The 25,929-nt window shown below is 43.4% G+C and overlaps 1 protein-coding gene across 6 annotated transcripts in view; it reads right to left on the bottom strand.

The window, feature by feature from the left end:
- Positions 1 to 5,057: 5,057 nt before the first annotated feature.
- The window catches only part of usp54b (ubiquitin specific peptidase 54b), a 53,120-nt gene continuing 32,248 nt past the window's right edge, over positions 5,058 to 25,929 (bottom strand). For 3 of the 6 annotated variants that reach the window (XM_058620872.1, XM_058620871.1, XM_058620873.1), the window contains 13 exons: positions 24,289 to 24,435; positions 22,371 to 22,520; positions 21,908 to 22,100; positions 21,503 to 21,685; positions 20,937 to 21,156; positions 19,574 to 19,960; positions 19,186 to 19,313; positions 18,938 to 19,096; positions 15,317 to 15,464; positions 12,343 to 13,151; positions 10,971 to 11,098; positions 10,727 to 10,858; positions 5,058 to 7,416 (listed from right to left, as the gene is read on the bottom strand). In XM_058620872.1, the coding sequence (XP_058476855.1) occupies positions 7,330 to 7,416; positions 10,727 to 10,858; positions 10,971 to 11,098; positions 12,343 to 13,151; positions 15,317 to 15,464; positions 18,938 to 19,096; positions 19,186 to 19,313; positions 19,574 to 19,960; positions 20,937 to 21,156; positions 21,503 to 21,685; positions 21,908 to 22,100; positions 22,371 to 22,520; positions 24,289 to 24,435 (2,871 nt within the window). In that variant the 3' untranslated portion in view covers positions 5,058 to 7,329. Of the gene's footprint in view, positions 7,417 to 10,392; positions 10,527 to 10,726; positions 10,859 to 10,970; positions 11,152 to 12,342; positions 13,152 to 14,862; positions 14,921 to 15,316; positions 15,465 to 18,937; positions 19,097 to 19,185; positions 19,314 to 19,573; positions 19,961 to 20,936; positions 21,157 to 21,502; positions 21,686 to 21,907; positions 22,101 to 22,370; positions 22,521 to 24,288; positions 24,436 to 25,929 lie in introns of those variants that run through there. The other 3 variants (XR_009234198.1, XM_058620874.1, XM_058620876.1) reach the window with 3 other exon arrangements.

Below are 25,929 nucleotides of genomic sequence, written 5' to 3'. Positions count from 1 at the left end.
CCAAAAAAAGTCATCCTACTGTACCAATAATACTGTTTTTATTGTTTTTGTATATGTCAGCTAACAGGTGCCCATGAGTAAAATGTATTATCAATCAATACATTTGTCGTGGGTTTTTGGACTAGAAGCAGGATTATAGATGAATAACATTTGCTATGTTAGTGAAAAATAAAAAGAAAGAACTTCATGAATGATACATTTGTTTTATGTATTTATTTTTGTTGACTTATTGATGTAGGATTACAGTAGGAGACATCAGCTCTGTCTTTGAGAAAAATATTGGATCACCATAAAGACTTAGATTTTAGTCTTTCGTCTCCATGGAGACTTTCCCACCTTCTGATGCAGTCACAATCTATTACTGCTAGTCTTTTCTCTGGACTAAGTATTTCCCCCCAAATTTCACTTATTCCTTGGCTTGGACCATAAACGTAGAAGACATTTCCGTCTTATTCACCTTTCAGACCCAGTGTGATGAATGTAATCAAACTTTTTCCTGCCTTAATGGCTGTGGCTCTGTCTTTGATTAAAAGAATCACAGCTCATTATCCCCTCTCTATAATTTCACTAGTTTTTAAGGCTTTTATCCGAGTCTGACTCATCTTCTCCGCACGGCGAGTTTCTTTACTGTCTCAGTGTCGGCACCAGCCTTCATGAGTATGCCCTACTTGACTCTGGGTCACCATGGTATTAATGCTTTTGTTGATCAGTGATCTTTAACTGGGAGTAAACTCTGAAGCAGGCGGTTGTGCTAAATTGTGTGGTACACATCAAGGCCATTATCTATTATTAAGTCTTTAAGTTTGACTCTGCACTGTAACTCTCACGGCAACACTATTTTTCTGTTAATCCCACGAGGTCTCAGCTCCAGTTCTAAGCTTTTTTTGTTAAACGTGTGTTGTTACCATTGTCTTTGTTCTGTACCTTAGGTCCAGTAAATATTACTGCCTCATATCATGTATAATGTTATTGGCATTCTAAACCTTACTGCTACATATATAATTCTATGCAAGACCAGCTAATTGTCCCCTGAATGGGAGCACTGTTTATTAAATGGACATAATGTGCTTTTAAAGAAGACCCAAAACCTGTGATTGAGAATCATTAACTCCTCAAGAAAATGTTTACTGATATTGAAAATCAAGTGAGAAGTAGTGCGGGCTCATTTTCCAATAGACTTCAAACAAAGCTCTTTTTGCACCAGCATAGTCATCCCCTGGTGGCTAACCCATATATTTTTACTTTCAACTTGGCATCAGGGAGGAAACCAGAAGACAACATCTGTTTTTTGCTTTTTTTTTTAATACAAGGTTGGTTAAAAGCAAACACTTCACACTGCCTTTTACTGCATCAACTGCACAGCACTGCACAAGGTTAAATTAAAGTCACCAAGGGGCCAAAATGAATACCTGTCACAAACAGAAGACGTTTTACACTCAGCAGACTAAATGATATGACATTTACTCAAAAAAAGATTCATAATTGATAACTCCTCTTGGATTTTTGGCATTTCCTGTCCATTTGTTGTCGAGCAGCACGGCTCTCAGGAGAAAGTTTGGCATCTGTTGTGAAATGCTAACGACTGGATGGACTGCTGTGAAGTTGTGAATGTGCAAACACAACACTGGCGAGCACTCGTCTTTTTTATCTGTCAACCCGTCATCACTTCATCAGTTTCCTGGTTTATATGATAACCTAAGATTTCAGGTGATGTAAACAAACATGTGCATATCAGAGTTGCGGTTGTGTCTCCATGAGTTCACACACATCACGACTCATATTATTTAGAAACCTCAGTGCACGTACATGAAGACTCCCATGTCATTTTCATAATAGAAGCCCCGATCATGTTCCTGATATAATAATGGGATGCACTTAGCATATGTCATCTCCACGCATATGCACATTAAGCAATTAAGCAGTTTCTTTCTGTCATTATCTGTTGGAGTTTCCTGCTGCAAATCATTTTGTGATTGTACAAGCTGCACATTTCTAAAAAAAATGTACCTAAACCTTTGCATTCTGCTCAGGACACGTCACTTCTAACCGATTACGAACACTGAACACACACACACAAACACAAACCAGAGCCATTAAATGCACTCTGCCTAACTTGCAGAGTGAAAGATGGCGTCGGTGTGTGAGGCTGGCTGTCTACTTCTGTCTCTGTGGTTGGAAATTTGTTGTTTCACCCAACAAATCAAGTGCCTACTGGTGAACGGTCGCCAAACTCTCATGGATCTTCCACCTTCTGCCAAGGATCCAGTTACGTTTACACTTGCCAAGTCTGCTTAGCCCAACTTTGGGCTGGTTTTTCTGTAAAGTTGATTAAAAATTTCGGAGGTCGTGGGTTGCAGGTTCTTTGGACTTGTCGCTTTAGTGTAGTTGCGTATTTGGTCTTGTTCCAATATTTTTGATACGTTATTTAAACACAGGATCGTTTGTCCACTTGTTGTATCCATCCACAACTGCATTCTCTCCACCCCCTTCTTAGTCTGTAAGTCTGATGGAGGAGGTGCTTAACAATGGCAGGATTTAAAAGATATTTTGGTTCTATTTTATGATATATTGGTTTGAAGTCCTGGACCTTAAAGAAAAAAAAATACATGGATAATACATGGATTCAGGATGGTATTTATGTGTGTGTATGCAAAGTTTACTGTGTATATAAATTGATTTGCAAATGTTCATATATCATATTTTTGAGAGACAGAGGGAGAAGTCGCTTGTTTTGGGCTTGTTCTCGTAGGCCCAGTTTCTTGTTTCTCTCGCGAGATCTGGCAACACGGCCGACTCACCTGTACCGGGCTTCCGCTCCACCCTTCCGGTGCAAGCTAGTGAAGCTAAAGGTCTGCCTGTAGCTTGCTCTTCTGCTGTTACCGTGGATTTGAACTTGGATTATTTCTTCGCTGTTCCCTGGATCCTGCTGATGTCTGTCTGATACCGGTGACCGGTTTGGATGTGGTTCCGGTCCCGCCGCCCCTGCTGTCCCCGGTGAATCTCCTCTGTGCCGGTGAGTTCAGCGCTTTTTCGGACACTTTTACAGACTGATTTAACTCTCATCTACAGACCTCCCAAATAAAACAGGAACTTTATAAATAACCTTTCTGGGGGTTTTTTTTGTCTGTAATTGTGCCTAATTATGATCGTGTCATTATTATTATTGTCCCGATGAATGAAGACGTATTGACTCTTCTAGTCTGTGTCTGGTCCACACACTTGTTTAGATCTGGCTCTCTCACACAGTTTCTCTGTGTTATGTGACAGTGAGTTCTCGTGATCACAAAGCAGTTTTATTTGAGGTTGGATTATCCTGCGCTGCAGTTAAATCTCGCGCTCCTGCGCGGTTTCGTCGGATTATTAACCCTTTACCTGCTGCTCAGGTGTGAGGACAAAAGTCTCTGACACTCGTGTCCCTGGGGTCAGACTTATAGGACAGCGCGTCTTTTAAACTGGAGCACAAAGAACAGTTTTGGCGTCACTCCACTGGCTGCCCGTGCAATTTTAAAGTATTTTATTTGTTGTTTTTTTAAATTTAAAAATCATTATACACTCCTGTCTTTTAGGTCGATCAAAATCTTCTTTTGCATGTTAGACAGATCTACTGCCTATTTTAAAAATCAGTGTCTTAAAACTCACTTTTACTCTTTGGCTTTTGACCCAGTATGAAACGTGCATTGTTGTTTTTACCTGTGTTGTTTTAATGTTTTTCTAGAGGTCCTTTATTGTTTATTTTAGGTTTCTATATTTTACTTATCCCTGATGTACAGCACTTTGTTTCAGCGGTTGTTTTTAAAGTGCTTTATAAATAAAGTTGGATTGGAATGGATATACTGGAGAGAAGTCAGTATGAATGGCCTATTGATCAGCTTTTCTTTGCTTTGCTCTATGGGGTGTTTTTTTTATTTTTTTTTTCTCACAGTGATGAAACATAAAGGTCAGTTCTTTTGTGAATGGGCAGGAGTGACTGAATGAACAAGCAGGCAAGTGAATCACTGGCTACACCTGGTGGTAGAGGGAGGAACTGCAGCGTTGGCTGCTAGTGGTGGGCAAGAATGGTGTTTGTGTAAATGAATGGAAACGAGTCAGCAAGCAGTCTTGAGAGTATACAACACATTGTATGCGCGACTTGTACGTTTATTGGCAGGTGCATCTTATTTCTTGGATGTCTTGGGAGAACGTGTTGCAGTTCATGTGTTGAAATCTTACAATTCCACTGTAATGATGAGACTTGTCTGAGCTACAGTACTGTGCAAAGGTCTTAGGGCATCACCAGCTTTGTAGTTTCTTTATCTCTCTCCTTGTCTCCCAAATTCTGCAATGGGCCACACAGTTAATGTAGAGTTCTTCTTCCAAAAACATGCAATATGGGGATTAGGCAAAGTGGACACCCTAAATTGTCCAATCTGTCCACTCTAAATTGACTGTAAGTGTGAGAGTGTGAGTGGATAGTTGGTTGTTTGTCTCTGTATGTGTCCCTGTGATGGACTGGCGATCTGTCCAGGGTGTGACGCCTATGCCGCCCTATGTCGGCCGATATTGGCACAGCTCCCCCCCGCAACCCTCATGTGGAGGATAAAGCAGTAGAAGGTGGACGGATGCAAATTCTGTGACCATTGGCATTTGGTTTGGAACAATGTGACTGAAAGTGCGTCTTGTAACTCTGTCTATGAGTTCAACTCATACGTACAGCATGTGTATGTGATGCTCATGCATGTTTTGATTAAACCTGGCAATATAATCCTTTTTCACTGTTTTTTTCCCCACAAGGAATAGTAGAAAAACACAGGTTTTACCATTAGGGTTCAACTCCAGTTTTGACAGAGCCAGGGGTCGTGCTATTGTTTAAGTGTAGGCTTAGTTCACACTTAATACTTAAGACACGTAAACCTATAGAAGCTGTCTTTCTGGAACTACACTGCGTGGAAAACTCATTAAATACAGTATATCCTATTTTTGTGTTAGAAACACTGATAACCTCTACATTGTGGGTGTTTTCTTGTTAAAAGATTTTCCAAACTCACTGCAAGTGATGTGACAAGAATGACACAGATATGTTAAGGTGGTTACGCCCCCTGTGGGAGTGCATTGGTAATAACTTTATTGCAAAAATACAGGTTCCCTCTATCCCCGAGCAACAACAGCCCAGAACTGACACACATAGTCTGCACACACCCACTAACAATAAACCATCCTTAGAAGTACCTGGTTCACTCTCTACCCTCCTCTGACAATCATGCCATTCACGAAACACACACGTTCATCCCGGTTTACATTCATTCATCCTCTCTCTCCATCTTAATCTCTCCTTGTTGCTCTTTTTGCATTCCATTGAATGAAACGTAGCAGTAGATGCAGAACAACAAAGTTCACCAGCAGCATTAAACATGAGATTCTCCTTCTTCCTCTCGGTGTCTTGGCCAGAGTCTGTGAGAGCGCCCGTGGGTGGGTGTGTCTGCCTCCTGACTGTCTCTGATACAGGATTGTGAGGGAAGGTTGATTTGCATAGCGGACTCATGCGCTACAATTGGCTACATTCTCCCACATCCACAACTCCAAAACAAACAAACAAACAAACCAAAAACATTGACAAAAATTTGAACCTAAATGAAAAAAACAAAAGGTCAATGCTAAATAAGCTCTCTGAGTTAAGTGCCAACCTTTGGTTTAGTTACATCGATCAATCAACATCACTGAAGTCTTGAAGAACTTCACATAGGCCAGTTTTTTCTTTAAATAAGGACTTTGTTATTTTTATATAATATTTAATAAAGCATATAATAAATGTTCTCTACATACGTCAAAATGCTACTCAGTAAACGGGGAGAGAATTAATTTTTACCTGTTCATTATAGTAACCGTTCATATAACTGAGGAATGGTTGACATCTCTAAAGAAGATAGCTCACTGGCTGAAAATATACCTCTAATACATATATATCATATAAAGTATGTTCATATTAGACATGTCACTGTCTCAGGCTGAAGATGAGCAAGTTTTCTATTCACATCTGAGATTGCAAAATCAGCTTCAGTGGGAGAAAGAAACAACAAAATGTGAATTCATAAGTGCCACTGAAGTTCACCTGAGGCCTTTAAGTAAAACAAACACCACTGATTTCTCTCAAACGGCTTCTCGGTCAAACAGCCTTCGGAAAGTGCACTTCTGCCAAATAATCTCGCAAAGCGCACTTGAGTCATCTCTCGTTTCACGGATAAAGCCTAAGAGAAGGATTTCCAAGCCTACATTCCCCTTTATTCCTTCTCGACTTTCCTTCCCTGCTGGCCTATTTCTGGTGCTACTGATTCCTGTTAGGAAGGAAGAAAGCAAGCAAGGATAACAGAGAGCAAGAAAGGAAAGAAGGAGAGGAACGAAGCAGAGGAAAAAAAGGAAGCGCTTTTCTTGATTAATCTCCCGGTAGAAACGGGAGAGCTGTCATTAGGTCGGCGAGCGGTTTGGGGGCGGAAACTCCAGCTAGACACTTGTGAAGTGCACTCCACTCGTATTTGAAATGCAGACATGAGGAAGTACCACTTTAAGTTTATCAATATTCGTTAATTATCATTATCAACATTCCATAAGGTCTTATTAATTAACATACAGGTTTCATACATGTGTTTTTCTGTACATGACTTTTAGTTGTTAGAGAGTTCAGTCTCGGGCGGGTTTACTGTGCGCACACACAGAAAGAAGAAAACAAACGGACAAACCCGAAAAAGAAAGAGAGAGAAAAAATATGGCTGTCCATCTGAAACAGTTCGGCTAAGTGTGCGTCCCAACAGGAAATGCCCGTGAAGAAAGAGGAAGAGGCGTGGCTACTTGGTAAGAACTTCCCCCTGAGCTGAGGGTCCTGTGAGACAGAGGGCCAGTCTGCTGAGAGCTCCGGTCCCAGTCAGACCGGGGCCGATGCGACACCAACGGCAAACTGAAAATGCCATATGACCGCGGCATGCTCGCCAGGCTGGCTACACAGGAAATCCCTCTGAAAACCAAGGGGGAGACAAGAAACAACAGTCCAGGGAAGTAGGGGAGGAAGCTTGAGGTTGTAGTTGGGTTCAGAGTGACTGCATAGACAGAATAGTAGGTTAAAGGAGGGGAGTAGGCAAAAAGGGGCGAAGCAGGTTGCTGCAGGCGCTGAGGGGGAGGCTCTACATCAGTGCAGATGTGCATGTGTGCGTGCATGTGTTTGCGTGTGCATGTCGTTTGAGGGACAAGGAGAAAGGTGGGGATCGTAGCTGAATTTGATCCTCCTGAGCCTGGTCTGTCAAGGTGAGGCCATCGAGGACCCTGGTGCCGCTGCCCCCATGTGGGAGTGGACGCGGTGAGACATTAGTGAAACAGAGCAGGACTCTGGTCAGATGACAGCTTGACCCCCGTCAGACATAGCCAGAAACTGCCCGCGCTGCCCGACAGCTCCTGGACGAGAAGAGAGAATGAACAGAGGGGTCAGATAAAAGAAAAAAAAAGACTGTCGTGCGTAACTTCAAAAATCGATGTCATAATTCACACAATACTGATCTGTCAGCTCCACATAGCTAAAGTTTTTTTGTCAAGACAGACGGCAGCGACGGCAACATTGCGTTGATGAAGCAAAACGGATGCAAACAGGTTGGAGGGTGAATGAAAACACAAAGATGCACCTATGAACGTTTCATAGGTAATGTCGAAAAACTCAGTCATGCACTCGTTTGATGGGATAAATATTCCTTGTCTCCATCCACTGTTGCTGTGTACACACTGCATACGTGTTTTTCAGATGGAGGCAGCATACAAATCATGTTACATGATGTTCACAAAGACCAAACAGAAGCAGAATAACAACAAAAGTCATCACAGGTGTACACACTGTAGCTTCAACATGGAGGTCAACAGAAAATACTATATGTTGCTGAAAGAATCAACAGATAGATTTAAAAAAAAAAAAAAAATTGACAATGAATATGAAATGTGTTACATCTGGCATATTCTTCTTTGTTTTAAGTTTTATTAGATTACAAATGTGGATTCCATTAGTTTGAGGTTAATTGTTTATTGAGTGATTTTACAGATTTCCCTGTGTGCTCAAATGTGAGCATCAAAGTTGCTGTTGTATTCAAAAGATTTGATTCAACATTATTGATTTGGAGAAATTATACTGTTATTGTTTTGTATTGATTTCAGTGAATACTCATAAATCTGGAGCAGGTGTTGACATGCGACTTGAGTCTCTACAGCTAATAAATTCAGGTTTCTGATTGTGGGAAACGATGTTTACATATAAGTGACACACAGTCGTACACAGGACAACACAATACACAAAGTAAACCTTTTGGTGCACACCGCATTGTTTACTTAAGACCAGATGTGGATTTGAATTGATTTCATCTCAGATCTAATCAGGTAGAAGATGGTGAAAATAAATCTGACGAGTGAGTGTTTGCACTCACTGCTTTGTAATCATATTGATTTCTAATTTGCTAATTATTAAATTATTGATTACAAAAGGTCAATTGGTTAATGCGACTATTTATGAGTTTATTAAAAAGAGACACATTATGAAAAGAGTGTTGATTCCATTACTTTATCACCCAGGTCACGTGGCGTCTATAAATGGCTAAGAATCTCAACCACTTCATGAAAGTAACTTCTTTTTTTCCATTATTAATATTATTATTATTATAACCTTTATTTAACCAGGAATGATCAAGTGTCCCGGCCAAGACAGATAGCAGTACATATAGGTTATTTTATTATTCGGCCATCTCTAAATTAGCAACTTCCACATTCCTAACTACAAACCTAACAACTCAGTATAGACCAGCTGTTGCCTCTGTGCAACCCTGGCACCTATAAATTCTCTACAGTGTTCTTCCTTATACCATTGTCCTCACTCTAATGGGGAAAAAGGACAGATGGTTGACCCTAGGTATCAGCAGAGGATGGTGCCGGTCCTCTTGACTTTTAGCCTCCCCTCTAGAGATATATACCTTAACTCTTGGGTTCACAGAGTAACAGTCATTGTTTATGTTCGGCATTGTCTTAATTCTCCTCGGTACTGAGCTGTCTTCAATAAAGCTTCTCATCTTAAGTTAAGAGACTTCATCACCTGATGATAATCAAAATCTCTGCAACAGGACACAGATATGACCACTCCAGCATACAATGTAAAAAAAAAAAAACCAACAACCCCAAAACAGGAAAAGTAAAGTGTAGTACAATAACAAAATAAATAATAAAATAAAGTATGTTCCAGACTGGAGGAGTTGTGTTTTTAAATACTTAAATGCCTCAGAATAACTCCTGTATGATTGAAGACATGACGGGACCAGACCCAAGATAGACTTACTGTATAAATTAAGATACAGCAACACGAGCATACAATAAACAGTGATGTGTCGGCCGATTAAAGTTATTGATGAACGTCAAAGCTCCATGATGGACTGTATCCAGAGTATGTAAACTGTGAGAGGATCCGTGCACGTGTAACACGTCACCATGGTCGAAGACGAACATAAATGTTGCAGCAACAAGCTTCTTTTTTGTCCTCAGAGAACGGTCGAGACTTAATTCCACAATAAAAACCCACTTAATGGGTTAATGGTACGCAGATAAAATAGAGTTATATTATATTAAATTTTTTTTTCTGAAAGAAAGATTTGTGGTTGTTTTTTCCCGTGGTTCAAGCCAGTTATTCTAATCCAAGATATTAAAATAATAATAACAAATACAGTGTCTCTGCTAAAGAGATGCTGTAGTTGGCATATGACAAACAACATGATGTAAAAGAAAGGCTGTGAGGTGTGATATGTGTACGAAGTGACACCTCTGTTTGTCAGACTCTTTGCTGCATAAGAGTGAATCTGTATAACTAACACAAAAACATGAAGCGTGGCAAATTTTTTTGATTACTGTAAGGGCGATTTGCCCTGATTCTGTTTCTCTGATTAAAATAACATTTTTAACTTCAGTCTTGATTGTGTCCCTTCCCAAAATACAGAAGTAAAATGTCATTTTGAGTCACTGTGTCTATATTTTGGATTATGATCTAAGTCTTAGTGTAATGTGACACATGACCCATGGCATCTTTGCACGGGGATAAAAAAAAGGACTGGCTGTCCACAGTAAAAAAAAAAACAACCCCAACACATAATCAGTCCACATCCCCGCGATATGGCCATGTGCAAACAGGGGCTTAACCTACTTTAGTGCCGGATGAGTGTGCTTTGCCAGAAACTAAAATGCTCACCGGTGTTTTCACAAAATACCAGGACACGACTTAAAACCTTGCTTTTCTGTTTTGATTCTAAAGCTGCTCTCAAAACATTCATCTGGCACACAAGTATACTGTCCCCATTCTTAAGCATGTGACTTTTTTTTGTTTTTAATGTAATTTACAGGTTGTTGTTTTTTTACCTGTGAAGCAGTGGAGGGAGGTGGTCATGACAAGGTGATGAGGATGATGGAAGAGATGATAGTGGTGGAATAGCAACAAGGACTCAGAAGAGAGGAAGTAAGCAAGGAGAGGAACTGACATCAGTCTGCTTCACCTTAGAGGGAGAAAGAGGAAAGAGAAGGACGAGAAGGCACAGAGAAAGAGGACAGAAAGGAGAACAAAAAGCAGGACAAACAGCAGGGAAGAAGAGCACAGGGCAAAGCCATGTGTAAAGTGCCACGGTGATGTATCAGGCAGATGTAGTTCAAGAGCACAGCCATAAGGGGGCAGCAGAGCTGAGGGAATGCCACTCACAAAGCTGCGGGTTGCAGTCATGCGGCTGCGGCGCGAGGTCACTACTGTGCCACTCAGGCTGCGTCCAATTTGCCTCCGATTTTCCCCATCGTCAGGCTCCGCCCCAAAGCGCAGATCACGCAACATCATTGGCTGCAGAGGGACAAAATGTCTGTCAGAGGTTGGAAAATGGATCCAAATGCTGACCTGTGTGGGGGGGGGGGGGGGGGGGGTGTTGTTGCAATTTAAAGACGCCCAGTGTCACCTTGTTGAGGTAGGTGGGGGTGCTGGTGCAGTCTGCCCCGTACACACTCCTCTCCATGTCTGCGTTGGGGGTCTTAGAGCGAGCCTGCCCTCCCACCCTGGATATGAGCCTCTCTGATGGGCTGCAGCCTGGAGACACACACAGTCAGCAGGTGACACCGTGAACACAGCCTGAGCCTCCTCTGCAAAATACGACATGTGCCATTTGACTTAGGCTCATTAGCAACCTGAACACTTCTTCTTACTACTATATACATATATATATATATACATACACACACATATGTATATGTATACATATATATACATATAAATACACACACATATGTATATGTATACATATATATACATATAAATACACACATATATATATATATATATATATATATATATATATATATATATATATATATATATATATATATATATATACACCATCAACAAATTAAAAATTCTCTGTATCATATGCAATATTTTATAAGCATTTTACAGTAAAAGATCTCCGGAAACTCTGATTTCAGATGAACCAAAGAAGGTGACGACACCAAGAACGAGGAAAAGGGAGTTTTATGATAAATTGGATGACTGAAAAAAAACATTTCAGATGCCAAAAGCCATTAAACACCTAAACAAAGTTCTGTAATTAGTTAAAATAATGTGGCAAAACAATCTCTGAAGAACAGTGAATACATATAAAAACTGAGCTTTAGGAAGTAACTCCATTAAGACTACTGTTGAAAAATAAGAGTCATTTTAACCAGAACCTGAATCAAATGCCACAAACTGTGTCTCAGCTCCATATTACATGCTGATTATGTACAGTGTAATGTAAACTATATTCTGTTTCCGACTAAAAGGAAATGCTGTGAGATTTGCCTTTAGTGAATTTAGGCAGAAACAAAACATGGATGTGACCATGACTTTACAGTAAATACAAGACGAGTAGGAATCAAACTAAAGAATGCACACATTTCTGTTTTGAAAACTAACAGCAACCCTGATTATACTGTCATTTATGTTCAAATTAAAACTTATATATTTCATAGTGTTTAAAATTGGACTCGTACTATTTGTAGAATTTGGTCAAAACTCCACTATGTGATTATTGAATCCTCTCGATTCATTATTTGTGGATTAATATCTAAATGATGCATGTAGTTTGAATACTACTTATCATAGTGACTCTTGGTTTGGTGTGTGTGAGTGTGTACACTTGTGTTTGTTATGTCTTTGGGACCTTCTCTGGCATAACCCCTGACCTTAGACATTAGGACATTTGTCCTCAAGGAGACCAATAGCTAGTTAGGATTAACTGGTTATGTTTAAGGTTAAGGATACCGCTTTGTTAAGGCTGTGTGTGTGTGTTTGTGTACCTGTCTTTCCTGCTTGTAGACTGGCCTGGTAAAGGGAGTCAAGCTCTGTCAGCTCAGCCTCTTCGCGTTCACAGCGAGGGTCACCGTGTTGCCCTGGGGCATGCTGGGAGCTGTAGTGCCCTGGAGACGACTGGCAACTGTAGCTGTAGTTCTGGCTGGACACCCGGGGCCCGATGGGAACACAGCAGTCTGGGGGTGTGCTGTACGGTGTCACCACGGCATCAGGGCGGTCCAAACTCCAGGAGGACCAATGACGTGTGCTGCCGTCAGAGGCGGCTCCGTGCCTCAGCCAGTGCTGAGTGGCGACGGCGGGGGAGTGGGGCTGCGGAGGCTGCCAGAGAGGCGCGAGAGGTTTCCTCTCCCCAGTTGCTTCCAGGGGGGAGGGAGGGGCATAGGGTGGAGGGGGAAGGTGTGTGTGCGGGGGTTCAAGGTGTGTGGAGTGTGCGGTGTGTGTATCCCAGAGACGCAACGGAAGCGAGGGCAGAGAGATGGCAAGATGCTTCCCGAGAGGTCTGACGCTCACCCCCCCTGCCTGCAGCAACTCGCACATCCTCACCCCTGTCCCCTCCCTCCCAACCTCCTCTTCCTCTCTTCTCCTCACCACACAACCACCCTCGTCCTCCTTCGCTCGGCTGGAAGGGGCACAAGGGTGAGTAATGTTGAGGGTGAGAGGGGGGCGAGGGGGAGCCGGCCGATAGAGTGGAAGGGGCGGGTCCGGGCCCAGAGCAGAATCCTGGTTGGGCACTGCCTGGTCTTCTTCCTCCTCCTGATTGGGCGTCAGCAGAACTTGGACCGGGCCAGGCTGTTCACTAGAGGATATAGGAGAGGGAGGGTGTCAGTCAGCCAGCAGCAGCAAGAAAATAAAGAAGCAGAAGACAGAGGGGGGGGGGGGGACTGTAGTGCTCTGACGTCAGGTGAGTTACTGCATAGAGGGAAGGTCACAACAGCATATCAGGATAAACAAGCAGACACCGATACACACACACACACACACACGCTCACGTACAAAACAAACAGCTACACACACACACACACACAATGATGCAGCCCCTGTGCAAGCGTTGCTCTGTGCATTTCGCAGGCCATGCTGTTTATGAATCAGGCACGGGCGTCACTTCCTGATCTGAAACATGCTGTATGTGTGACTCACGACACGAGAGGAGATTTCGCCTGTAATCTCATTTTCCAAACCGTAATCTACCCTCTGCTGCAGCGAGCCCTGGTGCAGTACATCAACACTGAGAATAAATGTTCTGCCTCAACAGTGCGGAGTAGCTCAGTCTCACTGGGACACTATATTACTTTATTGATTTACATATATTGATATGTGGAGGTTATGATGTATGTTGAGCATTAGTGGCTGTTCTCGTACATATTCTGCAGTCTGTCGCTGTGCAATGAACTACAGTGTGTGTGTGTGTGTGTGTGTGTGTGTGTTGGTATTTGTGAACAGCAAGTCAGTAAATTTGTGTGTGTCTATTTTGATCCAAGTGTGGAAGTGCAGGCCTATATGTGTCGAAAGTAGGATCCAGCCCACCATCCCCCACATTAACTCTCCCGTCTCTTTTCGGCCTCAGTAATTACCCAGCAGGCTTTGCAGCAGCGGGCCATAAATCAGAGGCTTGTGTTGATCAATAGAGGAGAGGAGGAAGGTAATAAAAGTGGCTGAGTGCTGAGCTTTACCTCCACCTCCTCCTCCAGTTGCTCCAGTCCTGCTGTTAACAGTTTGGATTTACAGTTTATTAATTCTTGAGCAAATTTCGCTGCAGTTTAAACGAAAGCTGGGACTAACATTAACAATTAAACACCAACGATCCTTGTCCTTATTCAGCTGCAGCACTGAGACTCCTCACAACATGTCACAGGAGGATTACTCTATTAGTGACTTCCAAGCTCAACACGAGCCTAAGTTTAATTTGCGATGCTCATTTACGTCTAAATTTGTGATAAACAATAAATACATTTATTGTATAAAGAGTATAAATTAGTATCTCTGGATATTTGGTTCTGAAATCTTAAGGCCACATCTCATCTCATAACTTATTTATAGTGAATACCTAATTTATACTGCATATATTAATTTTTTGTCATCACACATTTTAAATTTGGAGTCTGTCTGCTTTTAAATATGAAAGTTTTCGCTACATTTTGAAACATAAAGCTTAAAAATAAACATTTTTCCATTTGCAGGAAAAGTTCTTGTTGAAAATAAACTGCTAACACTCACTTTTCCTTCACACATATACAAAAAAAAAAACACCCTAACGCATCAAAAGTAAAACATACTGACACACAGGCACCGCAGCAAGAAGCAAAAACACAAACCACAGCACAGAGTCTCTGACTGCAATCTCAAAGCAGGACACGGGGCAGAAACTGCAGCTTCACAGTGCATGGAAGGAAAGATCAGCCGAGCGCACAGAGCACAGGGAAGCCTTGGCAGCACACAGCTACAAAGAACGGCACAGAAAAACAATGAAGGGAAGCGGTGAAGCACAGAAAAGCAGAGAGCAACACAACCTCTCTGTCATTATTCTCGATGGCAACACAGAGCTCAGAAAAGCAGGCGTTTACTGCACTGCAACAGACACACAAACACAGAGGGAGAAGAAGTTACTGTATATAGTCAAATGTGTGTGCTGGAAAACACACGCACATTCAGACGCACACACACGCGCGCGCGCACACACATACGGAGACAGCAGGGTGCGAGAGTGCTGTGCTTGGGGATTCTGGGATTTTGAGCAGCCAGAGCTGAAGACAAACACACAAAGGTGTTTTTAAACAGCCAGCACCCAAAACAACACACACACACACACACACACACACACACACACACCGTAGTCCTGAAGTGGGTCTGAGGACAAATTGAGGTGTGGACACACACACACACAAAGTGAGGGAGGGGGGGGGGGTAAAAAAAGAGGGTCTGAGGTACCATTGCAGACACACAAGGAGGTGACAGTGGTGGTACCTGTGAGGCCCCTGTGGACGGACGCTTCCCGTCTCCCGTTCCATTTCCTGTTCCTGCCTGCGTTTGATTGGGCCCCCAGTGCTCCTCATGCACGCAGCTACAGCCAATCCGCTATGAGCGTTAGCCTCATGCAGGGGTCTGAGCACAGCTGAGGATGTTACCAATAGAGCGGGAGATAACAAAGATAAAGGAGGAGAGGAAAAGAAAGAAAGACAGAAAGAGAGATATATATATATATCGACAGGGAGAGTGAGGTCACCCGGGTATGAGTGGGACAAAGTTGAGACAGAGAAGAGAGAAGCAGAGCAGACAGAGTGGTTATGAGGGGGCTGGCATGCATTACGCTCCTCTAGTCAACAGGTGTGTTCTATACAGTTGCAAAGTGGGAGTGGGTGTCCTCTTTAAATGATTACTAATAGTCTAATTTGGACTGATTCAATTAACAATTTAAAAAAAGATGAAGGGATTATTTGATAAAAAGCTGTTCTATGGACGTGACTGGAAGGGGATTACAAAGTAGTTTACATTAAGGATGAGCTGATATGATGGGATATTGGACAGATAAAAATCTAAATGGCAAAACATCCTATAATATAGCATGTGTCGCTATACGCTGGCTGTATAAAATATAATGATTTTAGCTGAGTCATGTTGTAGGCTGCTTATCTCTTCTCTTCCATGGAGAATCACATCGGGGCTAAAATCGGTATTGGTAGATACTCAAAGGAAAACGTGATATCCAGCAGTCCCCCAGTTTACAGTTCTGCTGCTTACGGTGAGCTACAGACAATAAATTCCACTGCATTCAGTTCACGTTCACACCCTGGGCCAATTTCACACGGATTTATGACTATTTATTTATGACTATTTTGTTCCCGCTCACATCCAAAGAGCACATCGGATTTGTGGCAGCTCTGGGGCTCATGGGCGTCGTGGTACTCCGGCCATCGATCACACCGTCTCTGCAATAACTTTAACTGCAAATATCATAGGATCTCCAAACTTGCATTTATTCTCTTACGAACTGTTGGCTCACGTTGGCAAATTGAGTACCTTTCCCACTTCACAACACTGGTGTTAATGTGTCAATATGTTAATTTTATTGTGACGTTAGTGAGTCAAAGACGTTAGACTCAATGAGGGGCAAAGTTGAGGCTACGTTCATTGAGCTACAGGCACCAGACAGGAGGGAAAAAGAAAGGGACAGATCAAAAGATTTGTTTCCAGAGAAAGCTTTCTTTAGTACGTAGCCTTGTGAACGCACCCTGAATGGTGTTACTTTGTTATAACTAAGGTGCAGTAGAGGAGAACAAAATGTTGTTGTCGTCTGTAATGACCTCTTACAGTGAGGCACTTTGTCTGGACTTCACCTGAAACCATTGATACGGATGTGGAAACCCACGTTCTGTTATGTAAGCGCGCCACAGTGATGCCATCTGCTCCTTTTGGGAAAATGTGTCCTTTCAGTTAGTTCATCAAGGTTGAATGTACTCACAGCGATGTGTGTGTGTGTGCGCACGTGAGAGAGAGCCGAGCACATGTGTCCGTGTGTCAGCTACATGAGGATGAACACACACACACACACACACGGTAGGACAGACAGGACACAGAATAATAACCCCTGATATAGATTTAGTTTGTGCTGAGCTGGAGGGGAAAACCTGCACACCTGCATTTCACACATGACTCACTCTCTCTCTCACTCTCTCACACACACACACGAAATATGGACTTACATTTTGTCTTTCCAGCAGTGTGTCAAACCTGTCAAGGCCTCTACGGACATAAGTCACAAATGTGTACTACTTTAGATTTACTATAGTGTGCAGTAAGACGAGGCTCTTTTCCACTTGATCACCTCTTTTTACAGTTCTTTCTTCTTTGGTGTTTAACGGCGGGTGGCATCCCTCCTGTTTTCCTCCACTTTATTTTCTTTAAAGACATTATTTACGGTATGATGAATGATGTAATTGTGTGTGCAATGCACAGGAAAAAAAAAAAAAAAAAGCACTCGTTTTGGCAGGTATTTTAAAGTTGATAATGATTCGTGCCACAGGACACGAGACTGTGCACATTTTCATTTAAATCCATTAAGGGCATGTTGGGTTGTCTCAAGTGAACAAATCTCAAAGTCATTGTGGGGCTTAAGGAAAAGTCTGGGGGATCGCCGCAATCATTAGGCGCCGTCGTGAATGTCTGTAGCAAATTTCATGGCAAATTTCTGGGTCAATGAAGTGAAAATAAAAATGTGCGAGATTGCTGCAGAGGTCCAACGCAGCAGACGAGTGCCAAATACACTTCCCATAAAGCACCTGTTTGACCCTTCCTCTCCGCTGCACACCTACATTTTTCAAAACCACATTCTCCTTGTTTGTGATGACAACGTGTGGGCCCCCTAATCCTGAAATGAGATTACTCAGATGATGTAAAAATGACAAATTGAGCCAAATATTCACCTACAAAAACCTCCTTTCTGAACCACAGGCGAGATTAGAGTCTCCGCTTTTCCTGTGGCTAGTTAAATTAACATCTGTCATTAGCTGGGTGCTCCTTTTAAATGTGCTGACGTCCAAGTTGCTCGTCAGAATACACACACACACACACACACACTCACAGACACACAAAACCCCCCGATATATATACAGTTATGAACGCACATACTGAATTAATGACCAAACAGAGAATATCGACGTAGGGAGACAGATGCGGCGACAGACGAACAGATGGGGAAGAGGACAGAGAGGAGGTCAGACAGAAACATGGACAAATAAGTCACTGTCACCACTTAACAAGACAACAGGTGATAATGTGACCCACCAGGTGAGGTTTTCACATAAGGATACGCTCGATCACAAATTGATGAAAAAAAAGGAAACGAGGAAAAAGTCTCACATCCGTCCATTAAAAGTGTAATTGCCTCAGTTTAATTTTTTTTGTTCGAGGTGAAAAGCGAAGGTGAATTTAAAATGAACCCAGTCACCGATGGCTCTTCAATATCTGGGTTTTGAGAAGGTGCCCTTTACAGTTTTAAATGCAGGTATGATTCCCCTTAAAGAGGCAGTTCACACCTAAGAGACCCTAAGATGCAAATAGTGAAAGTTTTCAAAAAAAAAAACTCTCACCCATTCTCTAAAGAATCTATGACAGCGATTCCATTTTCAGTTTTAGTAACTGGAAATATATACAACAGATTTTAAGAAAGAAAACAATCACATTTAAATGGTTGATGTTGGGTTTAATATTTTGGGATTTGATGTGTAAGTGTCCGCCAGTCAGGCCTAATATGTCAGTATTTGCACTCCATGTTCATTTTAATAAATGATTAATTATTGTTGATGGATAATTATGCACGTTGTTGTGAAGCTAAATTGGGGGAGTTATTGATCCGGTCATGGTTTAAGGTCTGGGCCTCAGAGAGTTTTCAGTGGGCCCCTACACTCTTTTGGAGATGGCTGCTCTATAATCTGTGGGTATGAGGACAAAAAACTGCCTTTTTAAAAAAAAATAAAAATCATTTCCAATCCCATAAACATTTATACTTGAAAACATTATTATTTCCTTCCTTCCTCCACCCACTGTTACACCATTCTTCCTTTTATTCTTCCTTCATTCTTTTCTTACCCTGGTGTTGGAGCTGGTCCAGGTCCATGAATTTGCTGGGTTTGGGGTTGAATCCCATGGCTGCCTCCCGCTCTGCCTCCCTCCGCTTCTGCTGCTCCTGCTGGCGAGCTCTCCGCGCCACCTCCTCCTGCAGCTCATCCAGCTCGCTGCGCCCTGAGCCTGAACACGGTGCACAGATATGAGGTGAATCAAGTGTGAATTGCAGCAGGCGCGTGACGACGTACAGTAGCACATGCGCACATGCACACCTGTGGCGGCGCCCCTGCCCCAGCTGGCTGAGGGCAGCTCCTGCAGGATGGCGCCACTGCTCTTCGACTTGGGCACTGAGCGCCATGACGGGCCTGACATCAGCACCCGTTTCTGTTGCCCCACCTCCCTGTGGAGAAACGTGCAAAGGAAATAGAGAGACCAAGAGACAAAAGAGGAACACTGTTGAGAATGCCAACTATATAGATAGACAAATGTGTTTAGTGATTGATCTGTTGCTAAGTCCCTCTACCGTGGGACCATTTGTTATTATTAGTGTCACATTTATATTTGATGCTGATAAAGTGGAGCTGAATGGGAAAAGAGTGACAAAGGAACCAACCGAGGGAAAGAGGTAGAGACAGTAATCATAAATTGTGGGTTTCCTACCTATCGGGGCTGCTGCTGTTTCTCTCACTGCTCTCGTAGCCACTCTCCATTCTCTGAATCAGACGTGGCTGGTGCTCCACCCCTCTCAGAGGCGGAGGGGCAGGGGGACCCATCGTCCGCCCACTGCCCACAGACCTGGGCTGCCCCACCAGCCCAAACCCTGTCTCCGACTCCCCAATCTCTCTCCGTTCCGCCTCCAGTAGCCCTGGCTGTGTGGGTGGAGCGGGTCCCGCCAAGGGGAGGGAGTCCCGGGGCTCCGGAGGATGAGAGGGACCAGGCAGGGTGTTGTATCCCAGAGAGGAGGCTCGCTGGCGGATGAAGATGCTGTCGATGTTCAGGGCCTCTCTCCGAGGCCTCCAGGTGGGCCTGTAGCGGCCTCCAGAAGAACTAGAGAGCAAGGGAGAAAGCTTTAATGCTACATGACAAATGATATGATTAAAAACGACTTAAAGAAACACAAAAATGACCCGTTTTACAGTTCGCACACACGTACTGTAGAGCTTTAAACTTTCTGTTAACATGGCTCTTCTCATTTTGATGATTAGGGATATACATGCTTTCATGAACATCAACGCATAATTGAAAGAAATGTTTTACTAAATGATTTTAAAATCAATTATGTGCAGTGCTTATAAAAAGAGGCCAATGTACAGTGTGTTTATACACTGAGACATAACCCATGTGGTCGCTTTGGATGTTTTGCATCAGTTGGAAAATTCTGTCCATGAAGACGTTAACAAACCACAATGAACTGATCTATTGAATTTTCACTCTGGAGAAAGAAATTAGAAATGTCAGATAATGAATTATCTGACATTTATCTCGATAATTATCTACAATGACTGATTTGGAACATTTTTGCCCACCCACAAGTATTGTATTGTACTTCAGTTGATTCAATATTTTTTCACAAAAGCCCAATAATCAATTAAATATCCCCTAAAAAAAATCAGTATCGGGCTGTTTTCTTCCTTCTTTCTTCCCTCATTAATAATTTTCCTCCAATTTGTCACATGACCCCGATCTCTGGGGTCGTTTGGACAGAGTGTATCTATAAATAGTGACGATGTAATGGATCGATATTAACAACCTAATAGTGTACGTATGAATTCAAAGCCTTCAAATACCCAATGTTTGACTTTTCACAGATGGACAAGTATAGAACAGATTCAGCGAATAAAAGGACTAAGGAAAGAAAACCACAGCATTCCTCCACTCACGCAAACATTACTTCCATAATAACCACCAAGTCTGTAAGAGCTCCGAGCAACGTTATGTACGTCGTCAAGTTCTCATCCGTCTGTGGTGACTTTTGCCAAAGTTTTGATAGATTTGAATAGAAACTTAGCTATAGGTGCAGTACCTGGACTTGCTCTCACTGCTGGTGCTTTCATCCTCCCAGTGGGGCCCCCCAGCCCCACTCTCGCAGCCCCCTACTCCAGACGAGGAGGAGGAGGAGAGGGGACGAGATGAAGAGGAGGAGGAGGTGAGAGGCCTGCGGGAGGACAGGAGGAAGACGGCCGTCTCCTTGTACTCCTGCAGCGGAGGAGAGGGAGGGCGGGGGGGACCCTCCACTGCTGACTCTGAACATGTGAGAAGAGGTTGGGAGAAATTAAAACCAATAACTGTTATTTATCCCACAGGGAGCAATTATCTAGGCAGCAATCCAAGTAAATATGAGGATGAGCACTAATGAGGCGCATAAAGAGAAATGTCTGCGATGATGAAGCACGGGACAAACAAGAAAAATCACTTCATTTCCTCTGAAATTTGAATCTGACCTTTGTTTGCTCTTAGTTGCTCTGCAGATGTACAGTTACTCTTACTCTCTGAAAACACCGCGGTCACTAGTCTGTTTGCACTTGTCTGGAGTTTTCAAATTTGCTCTTTGTGAGTTTCAATTTGCCTCGTGGGTTTCCCAGCATTTACCTCTGGCGTCAACGGTGTGCGGTGGCGTGCCGATGTCGTAATTACAGACCACTGTGGTCTGGGATTCACTGGAGAGGTGGCTGCCTGTGGACTGGTGGAGAGAGCGGCTCCGACAGGCGCGGTGACTCGAGCTCTCTGTTGAAGAGTCGGTGCGAGTGTCGCTGGATATGGATGGCTCCCGGCCTGGGAGAGAAGCAAAGAATGAGACGTGACCTTTTAGTTAATCCTGGTTTTCAATATGTTAATAGTCAAAGGAGGGGAAAACAAGTTCAGTCCCTGCAGCATATACAGAAGGATTACAGGGTTGAAGGTCAGATCTTTAAAGCTGTAACCTTGCATGGCCCAGATGATAAACACAAAGTAATCTGATCTGATCTGTGGCAGAGTATGTCGTCTTTGCTGTACCAGAGTCTTCGCTGTCGTAACCAGCCTTGCTGCTGCAGTGCTGGAGCTCCAGCTGCGGGTTGGAGCTGGTACAGGGGTTGGGGCTCTCCTGCAGTATCACTGGCGTCCCACGGGGGTCAGCGTAGAGCAGCAGCAGGGGCTGATAGTGGCCTTTGATACAGCGAGACACCACGTCCTTCCACTTCGGGCCGATCTGTAGGAGCAGCATTGGAACAAGCACACTGCATGTTTCCCTTCCGTAAAGAAATGAACTTGTGTTCAAATATAGAAATGCAACAAAAGACCAAATTTAGCTCCGATACCTGCAGCCTACAGAAAGCTAGGATTACACCTTTGTCAGAGAAGTGGCATACAGCAGAGTCCCAGCTGTGCCTGCTCTCACAGGCACAACTGGAGATGCAGCAGAAACTGTACAGTGCACCCTCCCTGTGCTGCAGCATGCACACTCCATACTGTGTCTCACCTCTTTGACGTGGGCGTCGTCGAAGTACATCCACTTGCGTATCTTGGTCTGGAAGAAGAAGGTGGAGTAGTGCTTGCCGTAGTAGCACACCATGCCCACCAAATAGAGCTCCGCCTGACGAGCCTTCTCCTCTGTCACACGGTAGAACAACTATAGAAAAAGAGAGAGAGGGAGGGAGAGGGAGAGGGAGAGAGAGAGAGAGAGAGAGAGAGTGAGTCAGGAGGGGAGGGGGGAGGACAGGGATGGAGGGAGGGAGAGATGCAGGGATGAGAGGGAGAGGTGTGCAGTACAGGAGGAGATGGAGCAGCAGAAGAGTTAATGTGAATACAAGCACATTTTTGCTCACCTAGTATATACTGTATATATATATATATATATATATATATATATATGCTCTATGCAGTAATCCTTCACATTCTCCTCTTCCCTCTCCTTGTATGCTGAACACACTGTACAGTGCTGCGGCTTTTCACGCACAGATAATTCACACAACTCTTACAGTAAAGTCAGCTGCTGCTGATGCTCCTGCATGTGTCCCATACAAAAGTGCTAGTGCTGATTTTGTGGGATTAAGTGCATTACTGTAACATGACCTTCTATTTATAATCCTATCTTATTTTAAGAGTTGTGACAAGGCCAGCATATTAAAAGAAGATGAAAAATAACAATACAATATAATGAACATGTCAAAATATAGGCGAGTGAATGGCTTTTCAATCGTACAGAACAATTATCAACTCACAATAATGACGAAAGCCTGCAATTCATTTCTGAACACGGTACCGGGGAGGCTTGAAAAATGAACGTTTATTGTTTTAGACTAACTCTTACAGAGCTACGACAAACTCATTTACAGAGAGGAAGGATGTGAAAGAGCAGCTGGGAACACAACAATAAAGACAGCACAAAAGCAGAGCAACATCCACACATGGATTAACTACAACTACTCAAAAGGAAAGAACAACAATTCGATAGCTAATTCCTCCAATCGTAATCTAACGACTCCCCGCCTCTCGGAGCAGCGTGAGAAACAGGAGTGAGCAGCAGAAACACACGCTACAAGACCGAGTGGAGAACTTTAACTACAACACATTCATAGTCACCGATCCATTATTCATACATATCACATCAGAATGTGGACAATGGCATTAAAATGCATCAGCGTTACTCACTCGTGACACGGAGTATCAGGGGTTGGACACGTGTGTGTGTGTGTGTGTGTGAGGGTGTGAAATCTGCAGCAGGAGACACTTCTGTACATGAGAGTAATGGAAGTCAGGTCGATGGTGCGTGTTATGATTTGCCGTATAACGCCGGCAGCTGATGTCACGCAACACTCCAAAGCGACACCATTTTGCCGGGAAGCGGTGCCGTTCACATGTACACACTCTACACTGTTCTTCCTCAGACACCGCACAAAGCATTATCCCTAACCTTTATCTTAACCGAACCAAAATTCAAATTCGTCCTCATTAGGACCAGGTTTTGGTCCTGACAGGGTCAGCGTTTATGCCAGAAAATGTCCTAAAGAGGTAACAAATACACACAAACAGGCAGACTTGTTTTTTTAACGACATAACCATCACAACTAAGTGCCTGACCTTAACTCTTACCCAAACCTAAATGCAATTCTAACCCTAAAACCAAGTCTTAACCCTGAAAAAGCCCTTTTGAAAAGCAATAACATCAGTTTGCGCTGCCTGAAGGTCACACACAATATGCTCTGAATTTAACCTTTGAGCACAGTGAGTCAGAGCTGCTCCAGTGACTAAAGGATTAATGCCAGTCTTTGGGTTCATTTTTGAATTTAAGCTTCTAACAAAGAAAATAGGGAGAAAAACTGCAAAACGGCTCATGTGCCAGGTCTGTAGGGATGACAGTGTGTATGTGTGTGTGTGTGTGTGTGTGATCCCCTTACATCTCCCAAACGGAGGCAGGTCCCCAGGCTGTGTATGACGTCCTCTGCCAGGTCAGAGTGGTCCGAGTCCCACACCAGCCCGATGGACACAATCTCTGGCGAGTTCATCAGCACCCGGCGAATACGCAACACCTCGCCACAATTGCTCTGTGATGGGAGGGTGGGAGAGGAGGTTTAATAGAAAGGAGAGCATGTGATCCAACAGGATTTATTTATCCTCTGTTGTCAGGCACAGAGTGGGACAGCGGTGCAAACCATCCCTTCGGTTGGCAGCGATAGAAGGCAAGGTAGACACAGGGATGAGGCAAAAGAGTCGGACAGTGAGGGGCAGAGATTTAAAAAAAAAAAAAAAAACAATACAAAAACAGGAGAAATAGATGATGAAAGGGCTGTAAGAGAGAATGACAGAGGAGGAAGTGCTGTGCTGACTTGTATTTGTCCCTTGGGCCTTCTGTTGAGTTCAGAACCGCGTGTTCTGAATCCTTCCTTTGAGTCATGACCCACCGCAGAGCCGGTGCACACACACACACACACACACACACACGCGCGCGCACGCACGTACGAGCGCGCTGGCGAGGTGGGCTCGGAAACAGCCTGAGAACACCCTGGCAACCAGACACGGTGCCAAACACAACTCACACGCACATATGCACAAACACACGGAGAGAGCTCTCCCTTTGTGGATGACGGGCTGTCTTGCGCTGGCACGGGAAATGGCAGGAAGGTAATTTGCCAGGGTTTGCCTCTCAGTTCTCAGAAAGGGACACAAACCCGAGCCAGGAAGCAGCAGCCAAAGCCGAGTCGCGCTGGGACACAGGCTATCTGTTAGCATGGGACACACTGATGGGACACAAAGGTTTACTTTAGAAACTCTCCGTGCTGACGACATTATTCACCGAATGAGCAGGCAAACAGATTCACTCGGCTTCATAATGCACCGCTGATCGATTTGGTGCAGTTGGGTCTCGGTGTATTATGTACAAAAAGTGTCTTTCCTTTTTTCCGTGCACTGCTGTGGCTATGCAGAGCTTTTCAAGAGAGAGAGAGAGTGTGTGTGTGTGTTACATAACGGTGCTGTTGGTTTGTAGAATGCTGATTGTGGCATTCTTCAGAGCAAATGAAACAAGTGAGGAAAGCGTTCGCTCTTATGCTCCATCATGACTCACGCGGCATTGAATTAAAGAGAGAATCCTAACTTTAACAGTGGAATGAAAGATGAGGAGGCAAAATGCTTGTACTTTTGTATGTGTATGTGTGTGTGTTTGCCCAGCAGACATTTTTTTGCTTGTAATCAACCTTCACAAATGAATTGTGGTTGTGGATGGGTTTCCTGGGAAGCGGGATGTGGTGGTCTTCCCCTCTTCATGCCGTGAAACACGGACAAATGACTGATGAGCAGCGAAACCATCACACGTCTAAATGTGTGTAAAATGACCGCGATGTAGTCGTTAAAAGCACTGAACTCCAATTGTTTTACAACTCGGGCCTTGTTTGCGTAGTTTCGGTCATTACACACTACATTACACACTGGGATATGGCAGCGACAGCGGGATTACGATGACAAAGTCTGACACGAGTGACATTCATTCAATTTATTTATACAACTGTTTTGGATGTGAAAGTAAAATGCATGTTATGTAT

The sequence above is a fragment of the Solea solea genome, chromosome 21, assembly GCF_958295425.1.
Source record: "Solea solea chromosome 21, fSolSol10.1, whole genome shotgun sequence".
Classification (NCBI taxonomy): domain Eukaryota; kingdom Metazoa; phylum Chordata; class Actinopteri; order Pleuronectiformes; family Soleidae; genus Solea; species Solea solea.
This window is presented reverse-complemented; position numbering and strand designations above follow the sequence as displayed.